Below are 24,946 nucleotides of genomic sequence, written 5' to 3' on the forward strand. Positions count from 1 at the left end.
GAGAAGAAATGGGTGGGAGGAAATCTTCCCAAATGAATGAAGTGATGGAAAACTTCATCTAAGCAGCCACATCGTTCTCTGTCAGCTTCTCAGTCCCTAAACTTGCCTGCAGGGTGCAGGTCTTTGAATTCCTTTTTAGTTTTATTGAAAAATCCAGCTTCCTGGCTCCCCTACCCCTGGCAAACAGGAATGTCTCATGCCCAAACTTTGGGAAACCAAAATGGAAACTCCTCTGATCTCCAGTGTTTCTAACTTATTTTCAATGCCAGATGTAGCAGGCAGCAGCCAATGAGATCTGCAAAGCCTGTGGTGCACAGAGGGCGAACCCCCATCCCAGTACTGTTTCCATCAGCCCTGAGTGCTGTGTCTCTTCTCCAGGGCTCTGAGATCAAGGCGGATTACGGCCCTTTGCTGCACACCCTGGCTGAGTTCGGGTGGCTTCTGACCAGCGTGCTGCCCACGCCTATCCTGAGATATGACAGGTAACACTTCAGTCCTCTTACTAACTCTAATATTTCCCTTAGGTTAGAGCTCAGTTGAAGAAAACCTATGGCATGTCTTTAAGACAATTCTCACTTAGCTTCCTCCAATCCGACTTCATTGACCTTGAGTCAGCACATCTCATCCCTTGGTATTATCTGTTTCTAAGCAAGTAAATCTTCTTCCTTGGGCCCTTCGCTGGGCATCCAGGTTCTGGGGAACAAATAAAGAGCAGGACACCGGAGACTGAGCACCCCACAATCACTCCCACACACTGCCTTTCCTTTTGAAGATGGTTCACTTGACTTTCTTTTCCTCCTGCTGAAGAGTGTGATGATTCTACCCTGTGTAGAGATTAGGTTGATAGAAACTGACAGAACCCCCCTATGTGGGTCAGAGCCTCCTGCAGAGAGTGCTGCAGGGCCCACGCCTGTGGATTGAGGAGCTTAGACTGGATGGGAAAGGAGGCGGCAGCTTCCTGCTTCCTTCTTTGTTTCCTTTGTGAGCTGTTTCCACGAGATTGAAAACAAAATCCCAACATTTCATAAAAATCAAGGCTTCTGGTTATTTTCTTTATGGCTAACATCCCTATTTTCCAGAGGGAAAATACTGCATTTTTGGTGAGTTTTTTTGTTTTGAAAATGTTTTATTTGTCTTTTTGACAACACCTGGTGGCACTCATGGGTTACTCCTGGCTCTGCTCTCAGAAATTGTTCCTGACAGGCTTGGAGGACCATATGGAATGCTGGGGATTGAACCTGGGTCAGCTGCATGCAAAGCAAATGCCCTACCCTCTTTGCTATCGCTTCAGCCCCTTGAATTGTACATTTTGGTTTGGTTTGTGCACCACACCTGGCTGTCCCCAGGACTTAGTCTCGATGGTACAGAAGATGGGTTGGAGGGGAACTATATGGGGTGTCGGGTATCCTGTTCTTGTTGGCATTCAAAAAATAATCAAGGCTGTCTTGCTGACACAATGAGGATTTTGCAGAGGACAATACTGGCTGGGCCTTCTCCTTTGTGTCATCATGGGTTAACAATGCTGAGTTAACATTAGAATTCACTATCCTCAGACTCCATCTCCCTTCCCCACCCTCTCTGGTTTTCCTTGCTGAGCAGCTCACCCTACCCAGTATCTTGAGCCTCCCACAAACAGCACTTGGTTGGCATGGTTCTGAAATTAAGGCACGCCCTCTCAAAGAGGGGAATAAGAATTGGTACAGAGTAAAGATATTTAAGCTTTAAAAAAAGGGGGGTGGAGTGATAACACAACAGTAAGGCACTCCGACCTGGGTTTGATTCCCAGAACCCCATATGGTCCCTTGAGCATGCCAGGAATGATTTCTGAGAGCAGAGCCAGTAGTAACCTCTGAACATTGCTAGGTATGGCCCATTAACCCAAAAAATAAAAAAATAAAAATAGATGAAAGAAGGGGAAGGGCTAGAAGAAGACAGATTTTTCCAGGATAAGATACTGACCTTGCATGTAACTGCCCCAGTTCATTCTCTTAAAGTACATATGGTCCCCTGAGCACCTCTCAGTGTGAACCTAACACCCCAAAAATGGAGAGATTTGAAGTAAGTGAATCGATTACTCTCCTCCAAGATCTCAGATAGGGTTCAAATGGAAACAACCCCTTCCTAAAGCTCTGGTTCCCGACTTCTTACACCTGTCAGGTCACAGCATAGAAGAGATTCTTGCGATGTGCTCTGTGAACCAAACTTCAGGAATCACCCGAGGACCTGTTGAATGTGTCCTCACAAGATGTCCACCCCCGTAGGACAAAAGTAGGGTGGCACCCATGAACAAGCATTTTCTCCAACCTCCCCAAGTTCTTGCAAGCTTGGTACACTTGGCTGGAAGAAGAGAGAGGGGGGGAGAGAGAGGGGAGAGAGAGAGGGGAGAGAGAGGGAGGGAAGGAGGGAGGGGGAGAGAGGGAGAGGGGGGAGGGGAAGGGGGAGGGGAGGGAGCGAGGGGGGAAGGGGCACGGGAGAGGGGGAGGGAGAGAGAGATTAGTTTTCTCTCTCTCTTCCTCCTCTTCTTCCTTTTCTCCCTCCTCCTCCTCTCTCTTACTCTCCTCCTCCTCCTCCCACCCCCTTTCTTCTTCTTTCCCTCCCTCAGTTGGTTCTCCCACTTCCCACCCTCCCTCAGAACAACTTGTATATTTGACTTTGATCTTTTTCTGTTGGTTCTTATAGGTATCTAAAGTTGGCCCTTCGTAAAAGTTCTCTACATTTTGAACCTTTTTATTTTTCCTTTTACCCCCCTGGGCAAAACTGTGTTTGTCATTTCTCCCTCCCTTGTACTTGGAGCCTCTGCAATCAAGAGTCTAAATATTTTCTTAAGTGAAATGAATCCTTGATGGGACTCTAGACTAGACAGCAAGCCTGCAGGGCCTGGCTGCAATTCCTCACAGTTTCTGCTCTGGTTGGCTGGAGAATGAGGACAAGATTGAAGTCCCAGATGGGAAAGAAAAGTTCTCAGGCACCCTGTGTGAGAGAGAGAGGACAGTAGAGCTTGGAACCAACCTGACTGGAGCATTTGGCCCAGTGACCCAGACTGCAGGGACTGAGGAGCATCAGAGGCAACACAAGGACCTCACTGAGGCCTTCCAGTTCCTCCTTTACCAAAGAGAAAAAGGGATTCAGGAGAGATCAAGGTGCAGGAGAAACTCAGTGAGGAGCTAGAATCAACCTGGTAGACCCTCTTTGTGAAGTTGGCTTTGATGTGTGACTGGAATAGCAATGGGCTAATTGTTGAACTGCATATTGTCCCCCAACACCATCAGGAGTAACTCTTAAGCACTGCTTGGAGTAATTCCTGAAGGCAGAGCCCAGAGTAACTACCACTGAGCACCACAGGTGTGGCCCAAAAAACAAAAGCAAGCAAGCAAATATGACAGCATTGCTCATGCCCATGTTCTATGTCTTATCTAATGTAGACCTCATCCCTGGTTATTGTGGGATTTTTGTTTGTTTGAGTATCGTTTTTATGTTGATGTGGGTTTTCTTTAGTTGTGAATCATGACTAAACTAAATGATCCAAACTTCCCAGTAAAGAACTTGAGCCTCTGGGCTCAGTGAATGGAGAAAAGAAAAAGAAAAACATCCCCAAGCACCATTCAGATCGTTACTTAATCTGCTATTGATCTTAGATACAAGATTATAAAAGCAATCAAGTAATTTGGGTCAAAGATATGGCTTGGCTTGGTAGTAGAGAACTCTTTATGCTGAAGCCCTGGGTTCAACCGCCAGCACCTAAAAAGAAAAAGTATTTAAACAGCCAATGTCAGGGGCAGGAGAGAGAGCACAGCGGTAGGTCTTGCATGTGGCCAACCTGGGACCGACCTGGTGTTCAATTCCTGGGATCCTATATGGTCCCCCAAGGCTGCCAGGAGGGATTTCTAAATGCAGAGCCAGGAGTAAACCCTGAGTGCTGCTGGATGTGGCTCAAAATCCAAATAAAATAATAAACAGCCAATGTACTCAAGCAACAAAGTTCGCTTAGGTACTGAGCCTGGATGGGTGGGTGCCAGTCACACAGTGCTCTATTGCAGCTTGTTCTGTTCCTTTTTCTTTTAACACTTTAATCTTTAATAAAGATTTAAAAAATATATATATATATATATATAAAGTTACGGGAGGTAGGATGTTTGCCTTGCATGCAGAAGGACAGTGGTTCAAATCCCAGCATCCCATATGGTCCCCTGAGCCTGCCAGGAGTGATTTCTGAGCATAAAGCACCTGAGCACTGCGGGTGTGACCCAGAAACCAAAAAAAAAAAAAAAAAAAAAAGATAGGGCATAGTCCTTCTTAAGCTTGTATAAACTTCTAAGTGTGAATAAAGCTACAAATTTTGAAACAAACAAACAAACAAAAACACTTGCATCCTTCCAAGTGCCTACATGCGGACCATATGGGATGAAGGTAAAGGTTTGCTGTCATTATCTGATAACCAAGTTTGCTGGTTAAACCTGTTTATCTGAGTTCTTTATTCTTCTCCAAAAATACTTCCCTTGTGAACCTGCCTCGATGGTGTCTTTCATTCAAAAGAAAATCAAAATACCCATTTCATTATGGTAAAGTCTGAGAGGTTTTTGTCTCTGAAATTAGAAGAATGACTGAAGAGTCCAGTTTGGGGGCTAATGATATCTCTTTTGTTTGTTGGTTGGTTGGTTGGTTTTTGGGCCACACCTCGTGACACTCGGCTTACTCCTAGCTATGTGCTCAGATATCGCTCCTGGCTCGGGGGACCATATGGGATGCTGGGGATTGAACCCAGGTCCGTCCTGGGTCAGCCGCATGCATGGCAAATACCCTACTGCTGTGCTATTGCTCTGGCCCTCATATCTCTATTTTTTTAAGCTCTGCTCAAGAAAACCTGGGCCACATCCATTGTTCTCAAAGGTACAAATGTGCTCCAGGCCTAACTGCACTCAAAACAGTCTCAAGAAATCACCTTATCTCTTTAAGGCTCAGTTTCCTCATCTGAAAAACAGTACAATAGTATCAGCTCTACTCAGGCTGAGAGAATAAATGCCTCACATGTATGCCTCTGCATAAAAGTCTAATACTAAAGTTGTTAGATGGAACCTACCCCTTGAATCATACCAAAATCCCTAAATAATAGAACTATTATATAGGCTCTCTCTCTTTAGCAATACACATTCCTAAGACATTTCAAAATTACCAGTTGTGCAATCTTAATATCCTCTGATAACTCAGCCTATCCTATATTTTCAAAAATGTAAATAATGTAGTCCTCTACATAATAAAATTAATGCTGAGCATTACAAACCAAAAAATAAATAAATAAAAGGAATAGTAAAATCATTAAAGATATACACTCATGGGCCCGGAGAGATAGCACAGCGGTGTTTACCTTGCAAGCATCTGATCCAGGACCTAAGGTGGTTGGTTCAAATCCCAGTGTCCCATATGATCCCCCGTGCCTGCCAGGAGCTATTTCTGAGCAGACAGCCAGGAGTAACCCCTGAGCACCACCGGGTGTGGCCCAAAAACCAAAAAAAAAAAAAAAAAGATATACACTCATATAACTGTTTACACATAGGAAAAGAATCTTTGTGGGGGCCGGAGAGATAGCATGGAGGTAAGGCGTTTGCCTTTCATGCAGGATGTCATCGGTTCGAATCCCGGTGTCCCATATGGTCCCCCGTGCCTGCCAGGAGCAATTTCTGAGCCTGGAGCCAGGAATAACCCCTGAGCGCTGCCGGATGTGACCCAAAAACCACAAAAAAAAAAAAAGAATCTTTGTGGGCAATCATGTCTGAATACATAACTTAGAGTCATGGACAAAGAAGACATTTTTCTAAAATGTTTTTATTGTCTATATAATAATGTTTTGAGCAACTCCAACTTTTTCCTATTCTTCTGTTCCCAAAGTTGCATTTGAATGTATTTTTTACAGAAGGTCTTTCCCCTTTATTTCCTTTTTTAAATAACAAAAGTCCAACAGTATTCCTTTAAAGATCTTACAAACTAATTGATTCATGAGTTGGGTAAAACATTCCCCCAAGCAAATAGAGGAGAGAATTCTGAAGAGCTCCACTAACATGGAAGTTTTTGATCTATGGAAAGAGGGAAAAACAAGTGAGGTAGGAATTAGTTCACTCTTCTCTCCTGTATGGATTGAACAAAGGTTTGTGAACCAGAAAATTTCATCTGGATCATTGAAGTCGACATTCCTGGGGAAGGTCCAAACTGCAGTTGTGTGGTTAGGTGTTCAGTTTCACTGGGGTCAGCATACTTGCCAATTATTTAACGCTTGCATTGCTTTAATCTGTTATTAGAGCCTAAGGTGCCAGTTTCATTGTGTGACAAGTATCACACTTCCATGATTGGAAGCTTCCCACCATGGAAAGGGTAATTGCATGATGGGTAAAAGGTTATTCCAGGGTTCTTATTTAATGTCAAGTCCTGAAAACTTGCCAGAATCCCTTTTCAGTCATCATCACTATATAATTGGACAAGCTGGTCCCATCCATTCTTGTCAGAAAGGAAGGTGAAATTGACAATTAACTTCAGGCAAATGTGTGAGAGAATCAAATTAGTCCAAGTAGCAGTTACTATTGCTGACCTGCTTTTAAATAAATATTTATAGATATAGATATCTGGAATTAAATGGAAGAAGGAACCAAAATTCTTCAGGGTTGGTCTCTGTAAAACAGTAGTGGTGGGGCCGGTGAGGTGGCGCTAGAGGTAAGGTTTCTGCCTTGCATGTGCTAGCCAAGGAAGGACCCTGGTTCCATTCCCCAGCGTTCCATATGGTCCCCCCAAGCCAGGGGCAATTTCTGAGCGCTTAGGAGCAACCCCTGAGCATCAAATGGGTGTGGCCAAAAACAAAACAAAACAGAACAAAAAAAAAAAAAAAACAGTAGGGGCATAACTGTTTCCCAGAGTTCTGATTTCTAATAAACTTGCAGGTGACCATGGCAGGAATGTACCTTTCACACAAATCTTCAGGGAATTTTGATGTATTCTGGGGAGCAGTGAGATCCTTTCCAAGCACCTTCCCTTATAACCGGGGAAGAAGACAGAGAAAGAATTTTCTTTCTTTTTTTGGGGGGTCACACTCGGCAGTGCTCAGGGGTTACTACTGCTGGCTCTGCGCTCAGAAATCGCTCCTGGCCCCTTTATCTCATATGGTTCTCTGAGTCAGGAGTGATTTTTGAGTGCAGAGCCAGAAGTAACCACTGAGCACCACCAGCTACGGCCTCAAAAAGAAACCAAAAATAAAGAATATGCACCGAAAGGCGAGGGGCCAACTAATATGCTCTCCTAACCTACAAAGGTCAGAAAGAGAAAAGGAAGATTTTAGTATGGTTACATGCTCCAGGATCTAGGCTAGGAGTGCAACACCCACTATCTTGCTGAGGGTGCTAGAACTGTCATCAATTGTACAGAAGAGACACAGAGACTCAGAACTATGGGCTGAAGAGCTCTGCTGCCCATACTGAAAATCAGAAGAACTGAGAGTGGCAGACCTGGGGTCATCTGACTCTAAAAAGCCAAAGACGCTGTTTCCTTTTACATTTTAGACTATCTGTTCCATCCTGGGGAAATGACGAGGCACAGCCCTTGGCAGTGTGGCAGTTTTGTCTGGGTATACCAATGTTCATTTGCCTCTGGGCCTGGCTCTAGTCCCAGCTCTATCTCTATACTCTGCCAGATTGTGAACTGGAACTTAACACAGGCAGTCAGGGATAACTTTGGGAACTTCTCTTCCCTTTTCCAGGTCACCCTCTGTCCTCTGCTTTTTGCCTAATCCTAGTTGGGAATGTGGGAGTTTCAGACCTTCACCTTCTGTTTAACACTGTGCTTCAGCTCCTTTGCTCTGGCCAGATGCCTTGTCCTGCCTTGGCTGTCCACAGCTTGGCCTAAGGCCCCAGGATCCAGACTGAGCTCCTCCTGCTGGCACCTGGAGTCAGTACTTTCCTGGCCCTGCTTCTTCCTGACCTCTCTCTTTTCCACTCACTCTGCTCACCACCTTTGGTTATGGGGAGCAAAATCCTCTGCACTGCCCTGGGTGCAGGCACCCTCCGGTTGGCAACAGTATTCGAAGTTACTGCAGTCCTCGCAGACTACAAGCTTTTCTGGCTTGTACTCACAATTTATATTCTTGGCAGATAAAAGTTTTACCAGAACTTGTGTGTATTTATTCCGAGCTTGTGTGTAAATCCTGTGCTATTCAATAGCACATTCATTTTTCTGAGCATCTGAAGGTTCTTAAATCCCTCCCAGGAAGGTGCTTCCTCAAAAATTCCTTAGGAATTACTCTGAACTAACAGCATTTGGGAAGGATAAAAATTTCTCCGGACAAATGAAGTCATGGGGTTTGCTTATACATGGATGGCTATGGAGAGTATTATGCCTAATGAAATGAGGGAGAGGGAGTATGGAGAGACATAGAATAATCTCACTCATTTGTGGGATGTAAGAAAAATAATAAAGAGTACGGTAATAATAACCAGAGACACTAGAAAGGACTGGAGGACCAGTCCATGGCCGAAAGCTTGCTGTAGTAGAAATGAGGAGTGCACTTAGGGTAAAGAAGGGTCCACTTGACAATGATAGTTATAATGATCACTCTGGACAAGAACTGGGTAATGAAAGGAAATAAAGTGCATGGTACTCCTTCATTAGCAGTAGTACAAATCACAGAGTCCACAATGAAAAAGAAAAGGGAGAGAAAGAGAGGAAAAGAGAGAAAAAAGTAAAATGCCTTTCCCAGAGGCAGGCGGGGGAAGGGCGGGAAGGAAACTGGGGACATTGGTGGCAGGAAATGTCACTGGTGCGGGGTGATGTACACTGTATGACTGAAACTCAATCATGAACAACTTTGTAACCACGGTGTTTACTAAAGCAGTTTTTTTCCTTAATTTTCTGAGCCAGAGAGATATATCTGGTAGGCCTTTGTCTTGCCTGTTGCTAACCTGAGTTCAATCCCAGACCTGAGCACTGCCTATAGTGATCCCTGCGCACAGCCAGAATTAACCTTGTAGAGCAAATCTCGCCCTCAAAAAATAATGTCTCAGGAGAAGAGGAGCTGTTGACCTTGTTGTTTGGAACATCCTGAGCAGTGGAAGTGCTCAGAGCTCATGAGAGCCTCATAGCCAAATTCTCAGAAAGCTGCCCTATAGAACAAATGCTCTGTCCTAGCTCAGTAAACAGGATGCCAGCCAGTGGTGTCACTGGAGACTAAGGGACTTGCTTGCTGTGCCAAGTAGCTGTCCCTCCCCTGGAAAGCTCTGACCTTTCCCCTGGTTCTACCTTGATTAACTCTGCAGACCCATAGCAGAACCTGTTTTAGAAGCCAGCAGCAAAATCTCAAAGATTGCTCTAACTGAGGCTGGTACCCACCTGAAGTTGACTTTCCCAAGTCGTATCTGAGGGTGTTGGAGAGAGGTAGGATACTGGCCAACTAGAGTCAACCCCAGCACCAGAATCTCCTGAGCACCCAAATCTAAGTGCCTCTGGAAGTTGGTCTAAGAGAATCAGCCGTTGTGAAACCAGGTCCACATTTGCTGTCTTGCCCAGTGAGTAAAGGTCGAGAAACTTGTTCTAAACCAAACAATACATCCTGATACACTGATTTACCACATGCCAGGGCTGGAGAGAAGCCAGTTCCAAGTCACCCCCTCTCTCTGCCCTGACATGTTCTGCTTTCTAGTCAAGAAGAAAGCTTTTGCTCTGAGCCTGCCTTCTCACTTTCTCTAGGCCTGCTCCCTTCATCTGACCCTACATCACAACCCACCTGGTATAGCACTTGGGAAGCTCTTTTCTGTTCTTCTGTACCCTGGCCAGTGATTCTCCCCAGAGGGACGGTCTTAAATCTGTGTCTTCCACCCTCACTGAACTCTGCCCCACTTGTCCTTCTTTGAATGGAGGAAATAGAAGATAAGGGCGTCTGTTGAGCTCCTTCAGAGGTGACACAGAGGAGACTCTTTAGAAACATCAACTTGGGACCAGAGAGATAGCATGGAGGTAAGGCGTTTGCCTTTCATGCAGGAGGTCATCGGTTCAAATCCCGGTGTCTCATATGGTCCCCTGTGCCTGCCAGGAGCAATTTCTGAGCCTGGAGCCAGGAATAACCCCTGAGCACTGCTGGGTGTGACCCAAAAACCACACACACACACACACACACACACACACACAAAAATTAACTTACTCATCCTGCACTGGGTTCCCAATAGGAACCTGAGGTCAGAAAAAGTAAGAAGTTTGTTTAAGATATTAGTTCTTAAGTGCTACAGAAGAATTGAAATTTGAACCAAGAAACTACCTGATTGCAAAACCGCTGTCTTAATTATAACAATATTAAAAAAAACAATCTTGTGTCCTATTGCCAAACCTGTTCGACACTGTCTAAAGAAAAACGGGGTGAAATCAGACAAAACGGATCCAGGGTATGGTTCAGTGGTAGGGCACTTGCTTTGCATATGTGGGCCACTGGGCTTGATCCTCAGCATTGCTAAAATATAAAATAAAGGGTTTGAGGTTGGAGAGAGTACAGTGGGTAGGGCATTTGATTACACATGGATGACCCAGTTTAATTCCCAGCACCACTTATGATCCCCTGAAATTAGAGCCAGGAGTGATCCTGAGCACAGACCCAGGAGTAAGGCAGCTATAGCTCAAAAACCAAGATAAAATAAAAGGATTAGAAAGAGACCCAAGCAGACTGCTCAGATGATTTGAGCTCATACTATGCATGTGTGAGGCCCCTCTTGGCATCACATGTCCCTGGAGGAGGTCCCAGAACCTCTGTGCCCTTGAGCAGTAGCACATTTTTCAGCCCAAAGCTCAGTGTTGCTGAAACCAGGCTGAGTAACTAGACCTCCGAAACAGGATTGCCTTGTGGGCTGAGGAGACTGTTCCAAAGGCAGGAGTGCACATGCTGAGGCCTGGGTTGGATCCTGTACTGTCTGGTCCCCGGGGCACAGCTGGATGGGACTCAAAAATCAACCAAAAGTGTCTCACACCATAGACCTCTTCTGTTCTCCACTAGTTCCTTTCCTGATGCCCACTGAACCACACAGTTGTTGCCTCATGACTAAAAGGATTCCCCCAAAGCATTACTTCGTTCCAAGTCGTTTCTCCTGACTGAATTTAAGATCATATTAAAGTGAGACTACAGGGAAGGCATCATGATGACAATGATGGAGGGGAAGTGATCACTCTGAATCAGGACTAGGTGCTGAAAGGAGGTAAAGTGATAGGCATAACGTTCACCCTATCAGTAACAGTAGGGTAAACAACAGTGCCTAAAGGTGAGGGGAAAGGAATAAAGAAGAAGAAAAAATGGCAGGCCTGGAAGACAGGAGGGAAACCAGGGACATTAGTGGCAGGAAGTGGACAATGGTGAAGGGTTTGGTGTTGGAACATTGTATGTCTAAAGCTCATGATTAACTTTGTAATTCACAGTGGTTCAATTTTTAAAAATTGTTCTGTTTTGTTTGGAGGCCACACTCAATGATGCTCAGAAGCAACTCCTGGCTCTACACTCAGAAATTATTCTTAGCAAGCTACTTACTATGTGAGATATTGGGGATTAAACCTGAGTCAGCTCTGTGCAAAGCAAGCATTTTACCTGCTGTACTATCTCTCCAAACCACTCCCCCCATTTTTTTTTGTTTGTTTGTTTTTGGGTCACACCCAGCAGGGCTCAGGGGTTACTCCTGGCTGTAGGCTCAGAAATCGCTCCTGGCAGCCTCGGGAGACCATATGGGATGTCGGGATTCGAACCACTGTCCTTCTGCATGCAAGGCAAGTGCCTTACCTCCATGCTATCTCTCTGGCCCCACACTCCCTCCATTTTTTTCTTTTTTTTTCTTTTATGGTTTTTGGGCCACACCCGGCGGTGCTCAGGGGTTACTCCTGGCTGTCTGCTCAGAAATAGCTCCTGGCAGGCACGGGAGACCATATGGGACACCGGGATTTGAACCAACCACCTTTGGTCTGGATAGGCTGCTTGCAGGGCAAACACCGCTGTGCTGTCTCTCCGGGCCCACTCCCTCCATTTTTTAAGGAAAAAAAATGAGGTTATAGAGATGGAGTATGTGGTTGTTTATAACCAGTAACAGAACACATGCATGTTTGAAAACCTTAGTACCCTTGTAGAATTACATATTAATTATAGATTCTGGGATGGTGGTGGATGGAGGGTGAGGCCTTTCTCCTCCAGCCCAGAGCCTGCAACCCGTTCCAACTGAAGGTCTGAAGGTTTAAGGTAGTGGCGAGGAAATGATCCACAGCAGTCATGAAGTTTCAGGAGACATGAAATTTTATTGATAAAAAGCACTAGCCACCATGTGTGACTTCTAAGCTAACCTTTTAAGCAGGCTCCAATAAGCAGCCCTGCACTTAAACCTGTCCCTGATATTTCTCCATGCTGTCAGCCCCTGCAGCCTTCTCCCTTCCTTCTGCAGACTCCCCTTACAGCCTTGAGGCAACCCTTTTGTTACCTTCCATAGACCACTTCCAGATGTGGGCAGGTCTGACAATCAGGTAAAGTTATCATTTAGTTTAGGGTGGGGTGACATATCCTCTCCTCACTGCTTCTCTTGGCTTCGTAGAACAGCCAGAGGCATGGCGCTACCCTCCCAACAATTAATCAGTCAACTATGATTAGACTCAAAGCTTCATGAGTTGTGTATGGGACCCCATATGGGAAAGCCATATGGTGCTAGAGATAGAACTGGGCTTCTGCATCCAAATCCAGCCCATCTCCCAAGCCCAGTATTTTAAAAATAAAAATGAAGCGGCCGGAGCAATAGCACAGTGCAGGGCACAGACAGACCCAAGTTCAATCTCGAGCATCCCATGTGGTCCCCAACCTGCCAGGAGTAATTTCTGAGCACAGAACCAGGAGTGACCCTTGGGCACTGCGGTGTGCCCCTCACCCCCACCCCCAAAAAATAAAATAATGAAAATGAAGCCGAGTTCCATTTCCCATTTTCTGGAAGAACTGTTTCTCGGAATTCAACAGTATCACTGAATTTGAGGTTTTCAAATGGTGTGTGGTGTGGACCTAAAGCTCTAGGGCTAGGGTTTCAATGTTGTATTTGTTTCCAGAAAAAGAGCTCAGCATCAAATTCACCTAATAGGCTTTGTGTGAGGTTTTTGCATAATAAAAGTAACTGAGCAACATTAGCTATAGACCTCCTTCCATAAGTCCATGGAAACTGTGTGAAAAACATTTCAGGCCCATCCGGACTTCAAGTAGTCTTTTCCAGGAGTAATTTGCCATGATGATAGTATTCCAGGAGAATACTGAGTAGCTGATGGCAAAGAAACATCAAAAAATGAAACTGGCTGTGTCTGGAGCCTTTCAGTGGAACATGCATATAAAATTCTTTACTTCTGGGCCAAAGCAATAGCACAGCACGTAGGGTGTTTTCCATTTATGCGGCCGACCTGGATTCAATCCCCAGCATCCCATATGGTTCCTTAGTATTGCCAGGATTAATTTTTGAACAAAGAGTCAGGAGTAACCCCTGAGACCGCTGGATGTGGTCCAAAAACTAAAAAGAAATAAACAAAAAATTCCTTACCTCTACCAGCCCAAATCGATACCTTCTTTTAATAAGGTAAATTTGGCAATGTACAACAAGAAATTGAAAATATACCCCTTTTCTAAATGTATATGATTTGTTTCCTTTTTATTTGAGGGCAGAGCACACCCTGCAGTACTCAAGGCTTACTCCTGGCTCTGTGCTCAGTGCTCACTCCTGGTAGTGGTCAGGGGGCCATACGTGATAAACCCAAGTTGGCCACATACATAACCCCTTCTTACATCTTTAGGTATTGCCTTTCAATAGAAAAATACCACTTTTGAAAAATCTATCAAGAAAATAAGTCTTGGGCCCGGAGAGATAGCACAGCGGCGTTTGCCTTGCAAGCAGCCGATCGAGGACCAAAGGTGGTTGGTTCGAATCCCGGTGTCACATATGGTCCCCCGTGCCTGCCAGGAGCTATTTCTGAGCAGACAGCCAGGAGTAACCCCTGAGCAACGCCAGGTGTGACCCAAAAACCCAAAAAAAAATATATATAAGTCTTAACAAGACTATACATATTTTATAGCAGATTCATATATAATTAAGACACTAGAGGGGCTGGAACGGTGGCTGAAGCGGTAGGGCATTTGTTTTGCACGTGCTAACCTAGGACGGACTTCAGTTAGATCCCCCAGAGTCCCATATGGTCCCCCAAGCCAGGAGCGATTTGGGGGGGGGGTTGGGTCACACCCGGCAATGCTCGAAGGCCACTCCTGTCTCTATGCTCAGAAATCGCTCCTGGCAGGATCGGGGGACCATATGGGATGCTGGGATTTGAACCATGATTCTTCTGCATGCAAGGCAAATGCCCTACCTCCATGCTATCTCTCTAGCCCAAGGAGCGATTTCTTTTTTTTTTTTTTTGGTTTTTGGGCCACACCCATTTGATGCTCAGGGGTTACTCCTGGCTATGCGCTCAGAAATCGCTCCTGGCTTGGGAGGACCAAATGGGACGCCAGGGGATCGAACCGCGGTCTGTCCTACGCTAGCGCTTGCAAGGCAGACACCTTACCTCTAGCACCACCTTCCTGGCCCCTAAGGAGCGATTTCTTAGTGCATATCCAGAAGTAACTCCTGAGCATCACCAGGTGTGGCCCAAAAAAGAAAAAAAAAGACACTAGAAATTACCTGATATTCCAATACTAAAAAGAAAGGTTTAGTGCATTCTAGTGTCTTAATTCTTTTGAAATACTATGTAGATATAAAGAATGTGGCCAGACATGATGCTATATTTAGAAAAATCCTAAAGACTCTATAAATAGGGGCTGGAGAGATAGCACAGTAGTATAGCATTTGCCTTGCAAGCGGCGACCCAGGACCAGAGGTGGTTCAAATCCCAGCATCCCATATGGTCCCCGGTGCCTGCCAGGAGCGATTTCTGAGCATAGAGCCAAAAGTAGAGTGCCATTAGGTGTAGCCTAAAAACAAACAAAAACTCTATAAACAAAAGCTTCTAGAAACAATATAGTGGCAGGCTACAAAATTAAAACTCTGAAAATCCATGGCTTTCTTCTTTCTTTAATGAAAGAGAAGAAAAAGGTATTAAAAATAAAACTATCCCAATGCAGAAAATTGATCTGCATGTCTGTGTTCATTGTAGCACAATTTACTGTAGCCAGAATCTGGAAACAATACAAGTGCCAAGGCTCAAGAACAGATGGGTGGACAAAGAAACTGTGGTATATCTATATAATGGAATACTATACAGCTGTTAGGAAAAATGAAGTCATGAAATTTGCTTATACATGAATGGATATGGAGAGTATTATGCTTATTGTAATGAGTTAGAGGGAGAGGGTCATACATAGAATTATCACACTGATTTGTGAGATATAAAAAAAGATGTATGATAATAATAACCAAAGACAATAGAAACAAGAGCCAGGAGGACTGGTCCATGGTAAGAAGCTTGCCAAAAGTAGTGGAGGAGTACAGCTAGAGTACAATGATAGTATAATGACAGTGATAGTTGGAACTTACTACTCTGGACAAGAACTGGGTGCTAAAAGTAAGTAAAGTGATATGCATGATACCCCTTCAGAAATCATTGCAAACCATGGTGCTTAAAAGGATGGAAGAGAGAAAAGAAAGTATAAGAAGGGAAGGAGGTAGAGAAAGGTAGAAAGAGAGAAAGGGGAATGAATGAGGGAAGGAAGGAAGGAAGGAAGGAAGGAAGGAAGGAAGGAAGGAAGGAAGGAAGGAAGGAAGGAAGGGAGGGAGGGAGGGAGGGAGGGAGGGAGGGAGGCAGGCCAGGGAGGGAGGGAGGCAGGCCAGGGAGAGAGTAAGGAAGGCAGGAAGGGAGGAAGGGAGGGAGGGAGGGCGGGAGGAAGGAAGGAAGGAAGGAAGGAAGGAAGGAAGGAAGGAAGGAAGGCCAGGGAGGAAGGAAGGAAGGAAGGCCAGGGAGGACGGAAGGAAGGCCAGGAAGGAAGGAAGGAAGGAAGGAAGGAAGGAAGGAAGGAAGGAAGGAAGGAAGGAAGGAAGGAAGGAAGGAAGGCCAGGGAGGAAGGAAGGAAGGAAGGAAGGCCAGGGAGGAAGGAAGGAAGGAAGAAAGGCCAGGGAGGAAGGAAGGCAGGCCAGGGAGGAAGGAAGGAGGGAATGAGGAAGGGAAGGAGGAAGGAAGGAAGGGAGGGAGGAAGGAAGGGAGGGAGGGAGGGAGGTAAGGAGAGAGGGAGGGAGGGAGAGAGGGAGGGAAGGAAGGAGGGGGAAGGAAGGAGGGAAGGAGGGAGGGAGGGAGAGAGGAAGGAAGGGAGGGAGGGAGGAAGGAAGGAAGGAAGGGAGGGAGGGAGGAAGGAAGGGAGGGAGGGAGGAAGGAAGGAAGGAAGGAAGGAAGATGTTCCCCCGAGGTGCAATTGTTGAAAAGCAAAGAGCACTTATAAGAATGGCAAAGGAGGGGCCGGGTAGGTGGCGCTGGAGGTAAGGTGTCTGCCTTGCAAGCGCTAGCCAAGGAAGGACCTCGGTTCGATCCCCCGGCGTCCCATATGGTCCCCCCAAGCCAGGGGCGATTTCTGAACACATAGCCAGGAGTAACCCCTGAGCGTCAAACGGGTGTGGCCCAAAAACCAAAAAAAAAAAAAAAAAAAAAAAAAGAATGGCAAAGGATACACAAAAAGATGAAAATAGCCTTATCAGTACAATGAAATTGTGACTCGTTAAACTTTGAACTTTTCTTTTGTAATGACCATAATCAGTCTTTAGCGTATTTTTTGACATTTTTTCTGCGGCAACCTATATAAAATTAAAATTTATCATTATTTTGGGATCATAAGATTATTTTACAGAGAATAGATTTAGAGCATTCTAGCAAAGCATGAAATGCAGAGAATCGCCCATGTACAAATTCTGATGCTATTGTTTTTATTTACAGTGAGGGGAATCTAGCTACAAAGCAAATTGTTTTCCTTCAAAGACCTGTTATGTGGAACTCAGCCACTCAGATGCCAGAAGTGAGTAAGACTGATGCTTTATGAACTGAATGTCATGTAGCTGTGTTTAAGCATCAATTGTCATTGCAATTCCAAATGCTGGGTGGAAGAAGCGTGGGATCCTGAATCAATACATTTGGGGGAAAGTGTCTCAGCAACGGGCAGCAGGAGGCAAGTTTGAAAGGCACTAGAATTTTCTCCTCCAAATCTGCCACTGAGGCACAAGGACTATATTGAGCTGAAGACAGTTAAAAAAACAGCAGGTACTGGCGTCCGGACTGAGCACAGCAGGTAGGGTATTTGCCTTACACACCCAACCCCATCCCATATGGTCCCCTGAGCCTGAGTGCAGAGCTACAAGTAAGCCCTGAGCACTGCCAGGTGTAGCCCCAAAACAAACAAAAAAATAATAATAAAATAGTGGGCCCCTTCCTTGACAAAAATCAAGGACTCAGTTCCCCTTTTCATTTCTACTTCTGGGATGGGGGCTTTTGAGCCCTATACTTGGCAGTGCTCAGGGTCTACTTCTGGCCATGTGCTCAGGGATCACCCCGGTAGTACTCAGGCATCCACAGTAGCCAGAGCACCCAGAAACCTTCAAGCGCTTTCACGCATTTTGTTTATTAGTAAATATTCTTTGCAGAAGTCAGGATGACATTAGAGAGAGGGAGAATGGCCAGAAAGGTTTTCCATTCTTCTTCATGCCTCAGAGCTGCCTCACTACATGGCAACCTTTTCTTTCTTTGACCTTTGAATGTTCTACTACAAGTGAAAAAGGATACCAGAAAAATCCCAAAGGCAACTCCTTCCCAGTCTCTTTATTAAGATGAGATATCTGTCTCTGAAAAAAAAAATTTCAAAGCCCTTCTTTTTTTTTTTAACTTTAAATACTATTCATATTATTCACACATGAGTGTTGGCTGTGAGTCATCTTTATTTTAACCTCATTGTAACATAAAACTACTGGTTCACTTACGTATCAAGAAGGAAGTGAATAAATAGTTTGCATCAAGGAGGAGTCCACGTAAACAAGACGCCCATATTTTAGAAATTTAGAATGCTGCTTCTAAATGAGTATACTTCAACAAAAGTTTGGCTTTTCCTGCAGGAAAACTCAGGATCTTCAGGTTATTTCGGGTCAAACATGTAGGTGACTTAAACTGGAGATTAAATAGCCAACAACTTGAGGCCAAAGCAATAGCACAGTGGACATTATGTTGCCTTTGCACACGGCCAACCCGGGTTCGATCCCCGGCATCCCATATGTCCCCTTGAGCTTGCCAGGAGTGATTTTTTTAAATTTTCTTTTTATTTTTAATTATGAGAACAAAGATGCAAAGAAAGAGAACAAGGTAAAGTTACAGTGGAAGGACAATCACCCATAACATAATTCTCAGAAGAAGTCCCCTTTCTGATATCTTAACTTTGAACTTTCAGCCAAAGAACATTAAGATAAATAAAACAGAATCCATGTACAATTACTTTGTCCCTCAAGTCCCCAGATTGTAACACATTATAATATTTCTTAACAGCACACAAGGCAATCTAAAGCCATAAAACTTATGTAACTCCTTAAACATTAGAGACATAGTATTTTTTACATTTCCATGTACATGCATATTAGCTTAAGTTAACCTCAAATTTTAAGTGGGTTTTTTTTTAAGGATTAGAGTCAAAGGAGCACAGTAAAAACGGTGTTAGAGTGGCAATTGTTGTTTGCATAGGCCCACCAAAATATGAGGGGTATGGAAAGGAATAACCTTGGCCTAAATACAAAGAGACCCTACCCCTGAAGTTTCCTGGCATAAGACCAACTCTAGGCTCCAGGCAAGTTAGATCGTCCAATCCAAGACATTGTCCGTAGTGCCAACACTTTTCACACAGTCTCTGTTGTTGGTATCATGTTTCTGTATTAAAGATCCTGGAATCTGTATATCCTACATTGAAGTCAGCATGTTGAGCGTCCTCTCGTTTCACCTCACCTTTAAAGGGCAATGCAGGAAGCCCTGTCCTGTAAGCAGGTCGTTGTTAAGTCTTCTCAGTGTTAAGGAAAGTCTCTTTTGAGCAGGTCGATGTCTGAGCAGTGGTAGGGTCTTCCGTGGTAGAGGATTGCTTCCAGGTGATGTTATAGAAAAACCTGGATGTTTCGTGGATGTCTTCCCTGGTTCAGGGGTGAATGGAAAATGCCCTTTCTTCTGAGGCCTGTGCCAGGTCATTATGTCAATGTTCAGGGTGTAAGGTCCCTTTGCACTACAAGATTTGTGTATTCCAATCTCTATTAGATAGGATCTTATTTGTATGTATAGTATTTTCCCATTTTAATGTGCCTATGCAAAAAAGGAGCAATGCCACGTGGCATTATTAGTGCATATGGGGGCCATAAGAACAAGTCCAACAATCCCCATGATACGGTTCAATCATAAGCATTAAACTGGGGGACTCTTTCACCAAAATTCCTTGTTGAACAGCTCATAAAGAGAAGATAAAAAGTGGTTAGAGTCGTCACTGTATAAGAGAATATTTAGTAAGACTTATAGCTGTCAGAGAAAAAAACAAAATATTCTAAAGAAATACGTGTCCATTTTATGTCTTTTGAAACAGTTTGGGGTTGTTACACACAATGCACAGCTTTGGTCTGTGATTAGGATTGTGGAATACTGAAGTTAATAAGAGTAATGTGGGTTAGTGATGTTTGGGGAGGGTGAGAGAGTTAAGGAGTAAAATTGAGCTTTGTAGGAGTGTGGAAAAGGGCAGGAGTGATTTCTGAGCTCAACCTGTGTTTTCTCTTGAACCAATATTTTGCTTGCTTGTCTCTACCTATCTTTGCATGCTGGTGCTTTCAAGCTCTTCTTCTCTTGTACATGTTCCTTTTATTCTCCTCCCCTCACATCTAAGGTTGCTCAGTAAAAACCATCTCAGATCTGGAGCAATAGCACTGTAGATAGGGCACTTGTCTTACCTTAGTACCTGAAATGGTCCCACCAGGAGTAATCCCTGAGTTCAGAGCTAGAAGTAAACCTTGACTACATCTGGGTATGGCCTGAAAATTTAAAAAGCCAAATAAAATCATTAAAAAATAGGGGCCGGAAAGATAGCATGGAGGTAAAGCATTTGCCTTATATGCAGAAGGACTGTGGTTCAAATCCTGGCATCCCATATCATCCCCCGAGCCTGCCAGGAGCGATTTCTGAGCATAGAGCCAGGAATAACCCCTGAGCGCTGCCGGGTGTGACCCAAAAACCAAATGAAAAAAAAAAAAAAAGAAAGAAAGAAAGAAAAATTTGGGGCTGGAGAGATAGCACAGCAGTAGGACGTTTGCCTTGCATGCAGAAGGACTGTGGTTTGAATCCCAGCATCCCATATAGTTCCCTGAGTCTGCCAGGGGCCATTTCTAAGTATAGAGCCAGGAGTAGCCCCTGAGTGCTGCCGGGTGTAACACACACACACACACACACACACACACAAATAATAATACATAAAATAATACATAAAATAAAATAAAATCTATGGGGCTGGAGTGATAGCACAGTGGTAGGGCATTTGCCTTGCACGCAGCCGACCCAGGACAGACCTGGCATCTCATATGGTTCGCTGAGCCTGCCAGGAGCGATTTCTGAGCACAGAGCTAGAAGTAACCCTTGAGCACCACTGGGTGTGGCCCAAAAATCAAATAATAATAATAATAATAATAATAATAATAATAATAATAATAATAGTAAATAAAAATGAAAAAATAAAATCTATCTTGCCTCACTAAGACAAGAAAATCAGTTATTGTTTGCCAAGTGGTGTCTGCCAAGTAGGGGAGGGGAAATCACTTCATTTATGGTTTTTATAACTTCTTGTATAATTATACAATCCTCTTGGCTGGTCTATGCTAAGAAACTTACTGCCAAATTCACCACTGGTGCTGGCAGTAGTGAAGAGGGACAGGTCCAAGCAGCCAGTACTTCCCTTTCTCATTCAGTTCCTGTGAAGAGCCTTATGCTAATGAATGTGTAATTTATGCATGTGGGAAAGGGCGCTGGGAACCAGGCTGGGAAAAGGAGCCCCTCTGGCCCTAATCTCCTGACTTGAGTCCCAGTGTCAGAGAGAAGCTGCCTTTGTTTAACCTGTGCCTGTGTGTTGTTCTGTCCAAGGCAGCTGCTAAGGGCATCACACTTGGGAGCAGAGAATCTTTTTTAAAAAAAATTTTTTTATTGAAACCATTATGAATTACACCCTTCATAGTTTGGATTTCGGGAATAGAGTGACAGTAAATTAGGGCCATTCCCACCACCAGAATTGACCTCTCTCTACCAGAGTTCCCAGCATGCATCCCTGGACTACTAGTGTAATAGTTCCATTTTGTGTTTAGCTTGTTATAGTTTGGTCTCTTGATTCTATTGTCGTTGACTTTGGCTTGGGTATTTAGTTCTGACCATTTGAGAATCTTAAAATTGTTTCTTTCTTCTCTTGTTCTAATTTTTTTCTGGTTTTTTTTTTTTTTTTTTTTTTTTTTTTTTTTTTTTTTGGTTTTGGCGTTGCTCAGGGGTTACTCCTGGCTGTCTGCTCAGAAATAGCTCCTGGCAGGCACGGGGACCATATGGGACACCGGTATTCAAACCAACCACCTTTGGTCCTGGATCGGCTGTTTGCAAGGCAAATGCCGCTGTGCTATCTCTCCGGGCCCATTTTTTTTCTGTTTTTAAAATAACTTTGCTTTCACTTATATGGAAACAAATTTATTTCCTAATGGCCTTATTGAAGATAAAATAATCATTTTCACAAATTTGTTTGTCACTGTACATTTTTAAAATTTTTTTCTCCCTTTTTTTAAATTTTTCTTTTTTAAATAACTTATCTGGAAACAAATTATTTTTTATAATTATCTTTATTTAAACACCGTGATTACAAATATGATTATAGTTGTATGATTACAGTCATGTAAAGAACACCCCCCTTCACCACTGCAACATTCCCACAACCAATTTCCCAGATCTCCCTCCTCCCCACCCCTCCACACCTGTACTCGAGACAGGCTTTCTACTTCCCTCATTCATTCACATTGTTATGATAGTTTTCAGTGTAGTCATCTCTCCAACTGCACTCATCACTCTATGTGATGAGCTTCATGTCATGAGCTGCACCTACCAGACCTCATCTCTCTTGTCTCTGTGATACTGTTAAAAATGTCTTTCATTTTTCTTAAAGCCCATAGATGAGTGAAACCATTCTGCATCTTTCTCTCTCCCTCTGACTTACTTCACTCAGCATAATAGATTCTATGTACATCCATGTATAGGAAAATTTCATGACTTCATCTCTCCTGACGGCTGCATAGTATTCTATTGTGTATATGTACCACAGTTTCTTTAGCCACTCATCTGTTGAAGGGCATCTTGGTTGTTTCCAGAGTCTGGCTATTGTAAATAGCGCTGCAATGAATATAGGTGTAAGGAAGGAAGTTGGTTTTTTTTTTTTTTTTTTTTTTTTTTGGTGTTCCTCGGGTATATTCCTAGGAGTGGTATAGCTAGATCGTATGGAAGCTCAATTTCCAGTTTGTGAAGGAATCTCCATATCGCTTGGAAACCATTATTATGGTCAACTATGTGATGCATTCCCTTTAAATAATTTTTGTTTGTTTGCGAGGCAAATGATTCATCCTCTATAATATCTCTCCAGCCCTGGTTAACAAAATTTTCTGAGAATAACCTGGGCATTAGTCTTGTATGTGACTTTACTTTTATCATTTTAACTCAGATTTTGGTTTTATCTGTTTGCTTTTTGCCCACACTCAGGGATGTTGAGAGTTCACTTCTGGCCTCACTCAGGAATCTCTCCTAGTGGATCCCCAGGAGACCATATGGGAAGCTTGGGATGAAACCCAGGTTGGTCTCATGCAAGACAAGCTCTCTACCCACTGTGCTATTGCCTTGGCACCATATTTCAGGAAAACATAATCCTAATCCCCAGGGAATACATTTTTAAAACTTTTTCATCAGATAAAAACTTCGTAACTGGGAAAATACAAATATATTTTCAGGGGGGCTGTTAGGGTCATACTTGTGGTGCTCAGGAGCTGCTCCTGGTAGCCTGGACCCAAGCACCTGAACCCACTGGACTTACTGTCTAGCTCTACTCTGATCTGTTTTGCTTGTGTCGTGTTATTTGGGGACCATACTTGGCTGTATCCAGGACTTACACTTAGCTTTGGGCTCAGGAATCACTCATGGAAGGACTCGAGGGACCCTATAAGGTGCCAGGAATGAAACCTGGGTTGAGTGTAAGGTAAATGCTTCGGCCATTGCTCTCTCTCTCTTCTCTCTCTCTCTCTCTCTCTCTCTCTCTCTCTCTCTCTCTCTCTCTCTCTCTCTCTCTCTCTCTCTCTCTCTCTCTCTCTCTCTCCCCCCCCCCTTCATCCAGTGCAATCTTCTTATATATAACTACTTTTTTTTTTTTGGATTTTTGGGTCACACCCGGCAGCGCGCAGGGATTACTCCTGGCTCTACACTCAGAAATCGCTCCTGCCAGGCTCGGGGGACCAATGGGATGTTGGAGATTGAACCTGGGTCAGTTGCGTGCAAGGCAAACACCCTCTCCACTGTGCTGTCGCTCCAGCCCCCAAGCAACCAGGCTCTAACTGGTGGTGGGCATGTCTGTATTCCAGAGGAAAAGCAGCCGCCACTTGAAAGCAGAATACAAGAGCAAAGGGGCCAGTCGGAGCGTTGGATTGGACACCACCACATCCCAACCTACTGAGCGAAGGTCCCTGTCCTCGGAGAACCTCATCGGCCCCTCCAGAGAATGCTGGATGCAGGAGAGGAAGCCAGCACCTTCCAGCAGCTTCTCTGGGTTCAGCAGCAGAGACAGCGTCCACCGCGAGCTAGATGATGGGCAGCTGGATCAGGAGGACGGGGTGACTCAGGTCACATGCATGTGAGCTGGCCCCAATGATGAAAGGAGTAAAATTACTTCAGTTGGTGTGATTTTTGTAATTTGCTCTGCACTTAGATAATGCAGTGAACTTGGCCTTTGCTCAAATCCATTGTCATCCTTGTTCAAGCTCCCTGAGGAAGAAGAATAGCCAACATGTTTGTATACTTAGCCAGCCTGGTTATACTCCTGCCAACTAAAACACCTGTTGAAATTGTCCTCCTCATTAGGTTACTCGCCTGTAATAATTCATCGGTAATAATTCATCAGTGTTCAGTGAATCTTCAAGGTACACTTTTCTTACAATTCCTTAAAAGAAGACTAAATATCTCAGCCAGTATTTTATCTAGTTAGGAAGCTCTCAGGCAGGCAGTCTTAAGATGAAAAATAATCATTTCTCTCTCTCTCTCTCTCTCTCTCTCTCTCTCTCTCTCTCTCTCTCTCTCTCTCTCACACACACACACACACACACACAATATATATACATACACACAGGTATGCACAACACAACACAAAGTGCTAATTAATGAAACATCTATTTCCCAAAAATAACAATTGAAATTTTTGTCTCTAACTCTGACATGTATATACAAAGCAAGCCTATATATGTTCAACTATTCTTTGAAAATAAATCCTTTTTCGTATGTCTTTGCTTTTAAAGGATCACTGTATATTATCAGTCTTGTACAGTCATTAAATTTGGCCTTTGTCACTGCTAATAGCCCAGAAGCAGAACAAAGCAGCTCAAAGTTCACACAAGAGGCCGCAAAGGTGGCTGAATAGGATGTAGTACATTGCTTTATGCACAGGAATTCCAGGTTCAATCCTGACATTGCCTGGTCCCACTAGCAGTATCAGGAGCAACCCCCAAACACTGCCAAGTGTGACCCCAAATCAACAACCTATGGAGTTTAAACAGAAAAGGACTCAGAGTTAGTCTTAACATGGTAACAAAAACCTTAATAGACACAACTAAGTTTCTTTCTTTTACATTAGTACAGTCCCCAAAAGGAAAATATCGCCTTTAAATGAAACTACAATTATGCTTTTGTT

At 44.0% G+C, this 24,946-nt stretch overlaps 2 protein-coding genes across 3 annotated transcripts in view; both read left to right on the forward strand.

Moving 5' to 3' along the window:
* RFTN2 (raftlin family member 2) overlaps positions 1–23,941 on the forward strand; it is a 67,378-nt gene extending 43,437 nt beyond the window's left edge. For both annotated transcript variants that reach the window (XM_049773256.1, XM_049773257.1), the window contains exons 7-9: positions 379–482; positions 16,921–16,999; positions 23,628–23,941. In XM_049773256.1, coding sequence (XP_049629213.1) covers positions 379–482; positions 16,921–16,999; positions 23,628–23,900 — 456 coding nt within the window. In that variant the 3' untranslated portion in view covers positions 23,901–23,941. The remainder of the gene's footprint in view (positions 1–378; positions 483–16,920; positions 17,000–23,627) is intronic.
* Positions 1–24,946, forward strand: part of SF3B1 (splicing factor 3b subunit 1) — a 350,612-nt gene that overhangs the window by 178,350 nt on the left and 147,316 nt on the right. The gene's annotated exons all lie outside the window — the stretch shown is intronic.

This window comes from Suncus etruscus, chromosome 5 (genome assembly GCF_024139225.1).
Source record: "Suncus etruscus isolate mSunEtr1 chromosome 5, mSunEtr1.pri.cur, whole genome shotgun sequence".
Lineage (NCBI taxonomy): Eukaryota > Metazoa > Chordata > Mammalia > Eulipotyphla > Soricidae > Suncus > Suncus etruscus.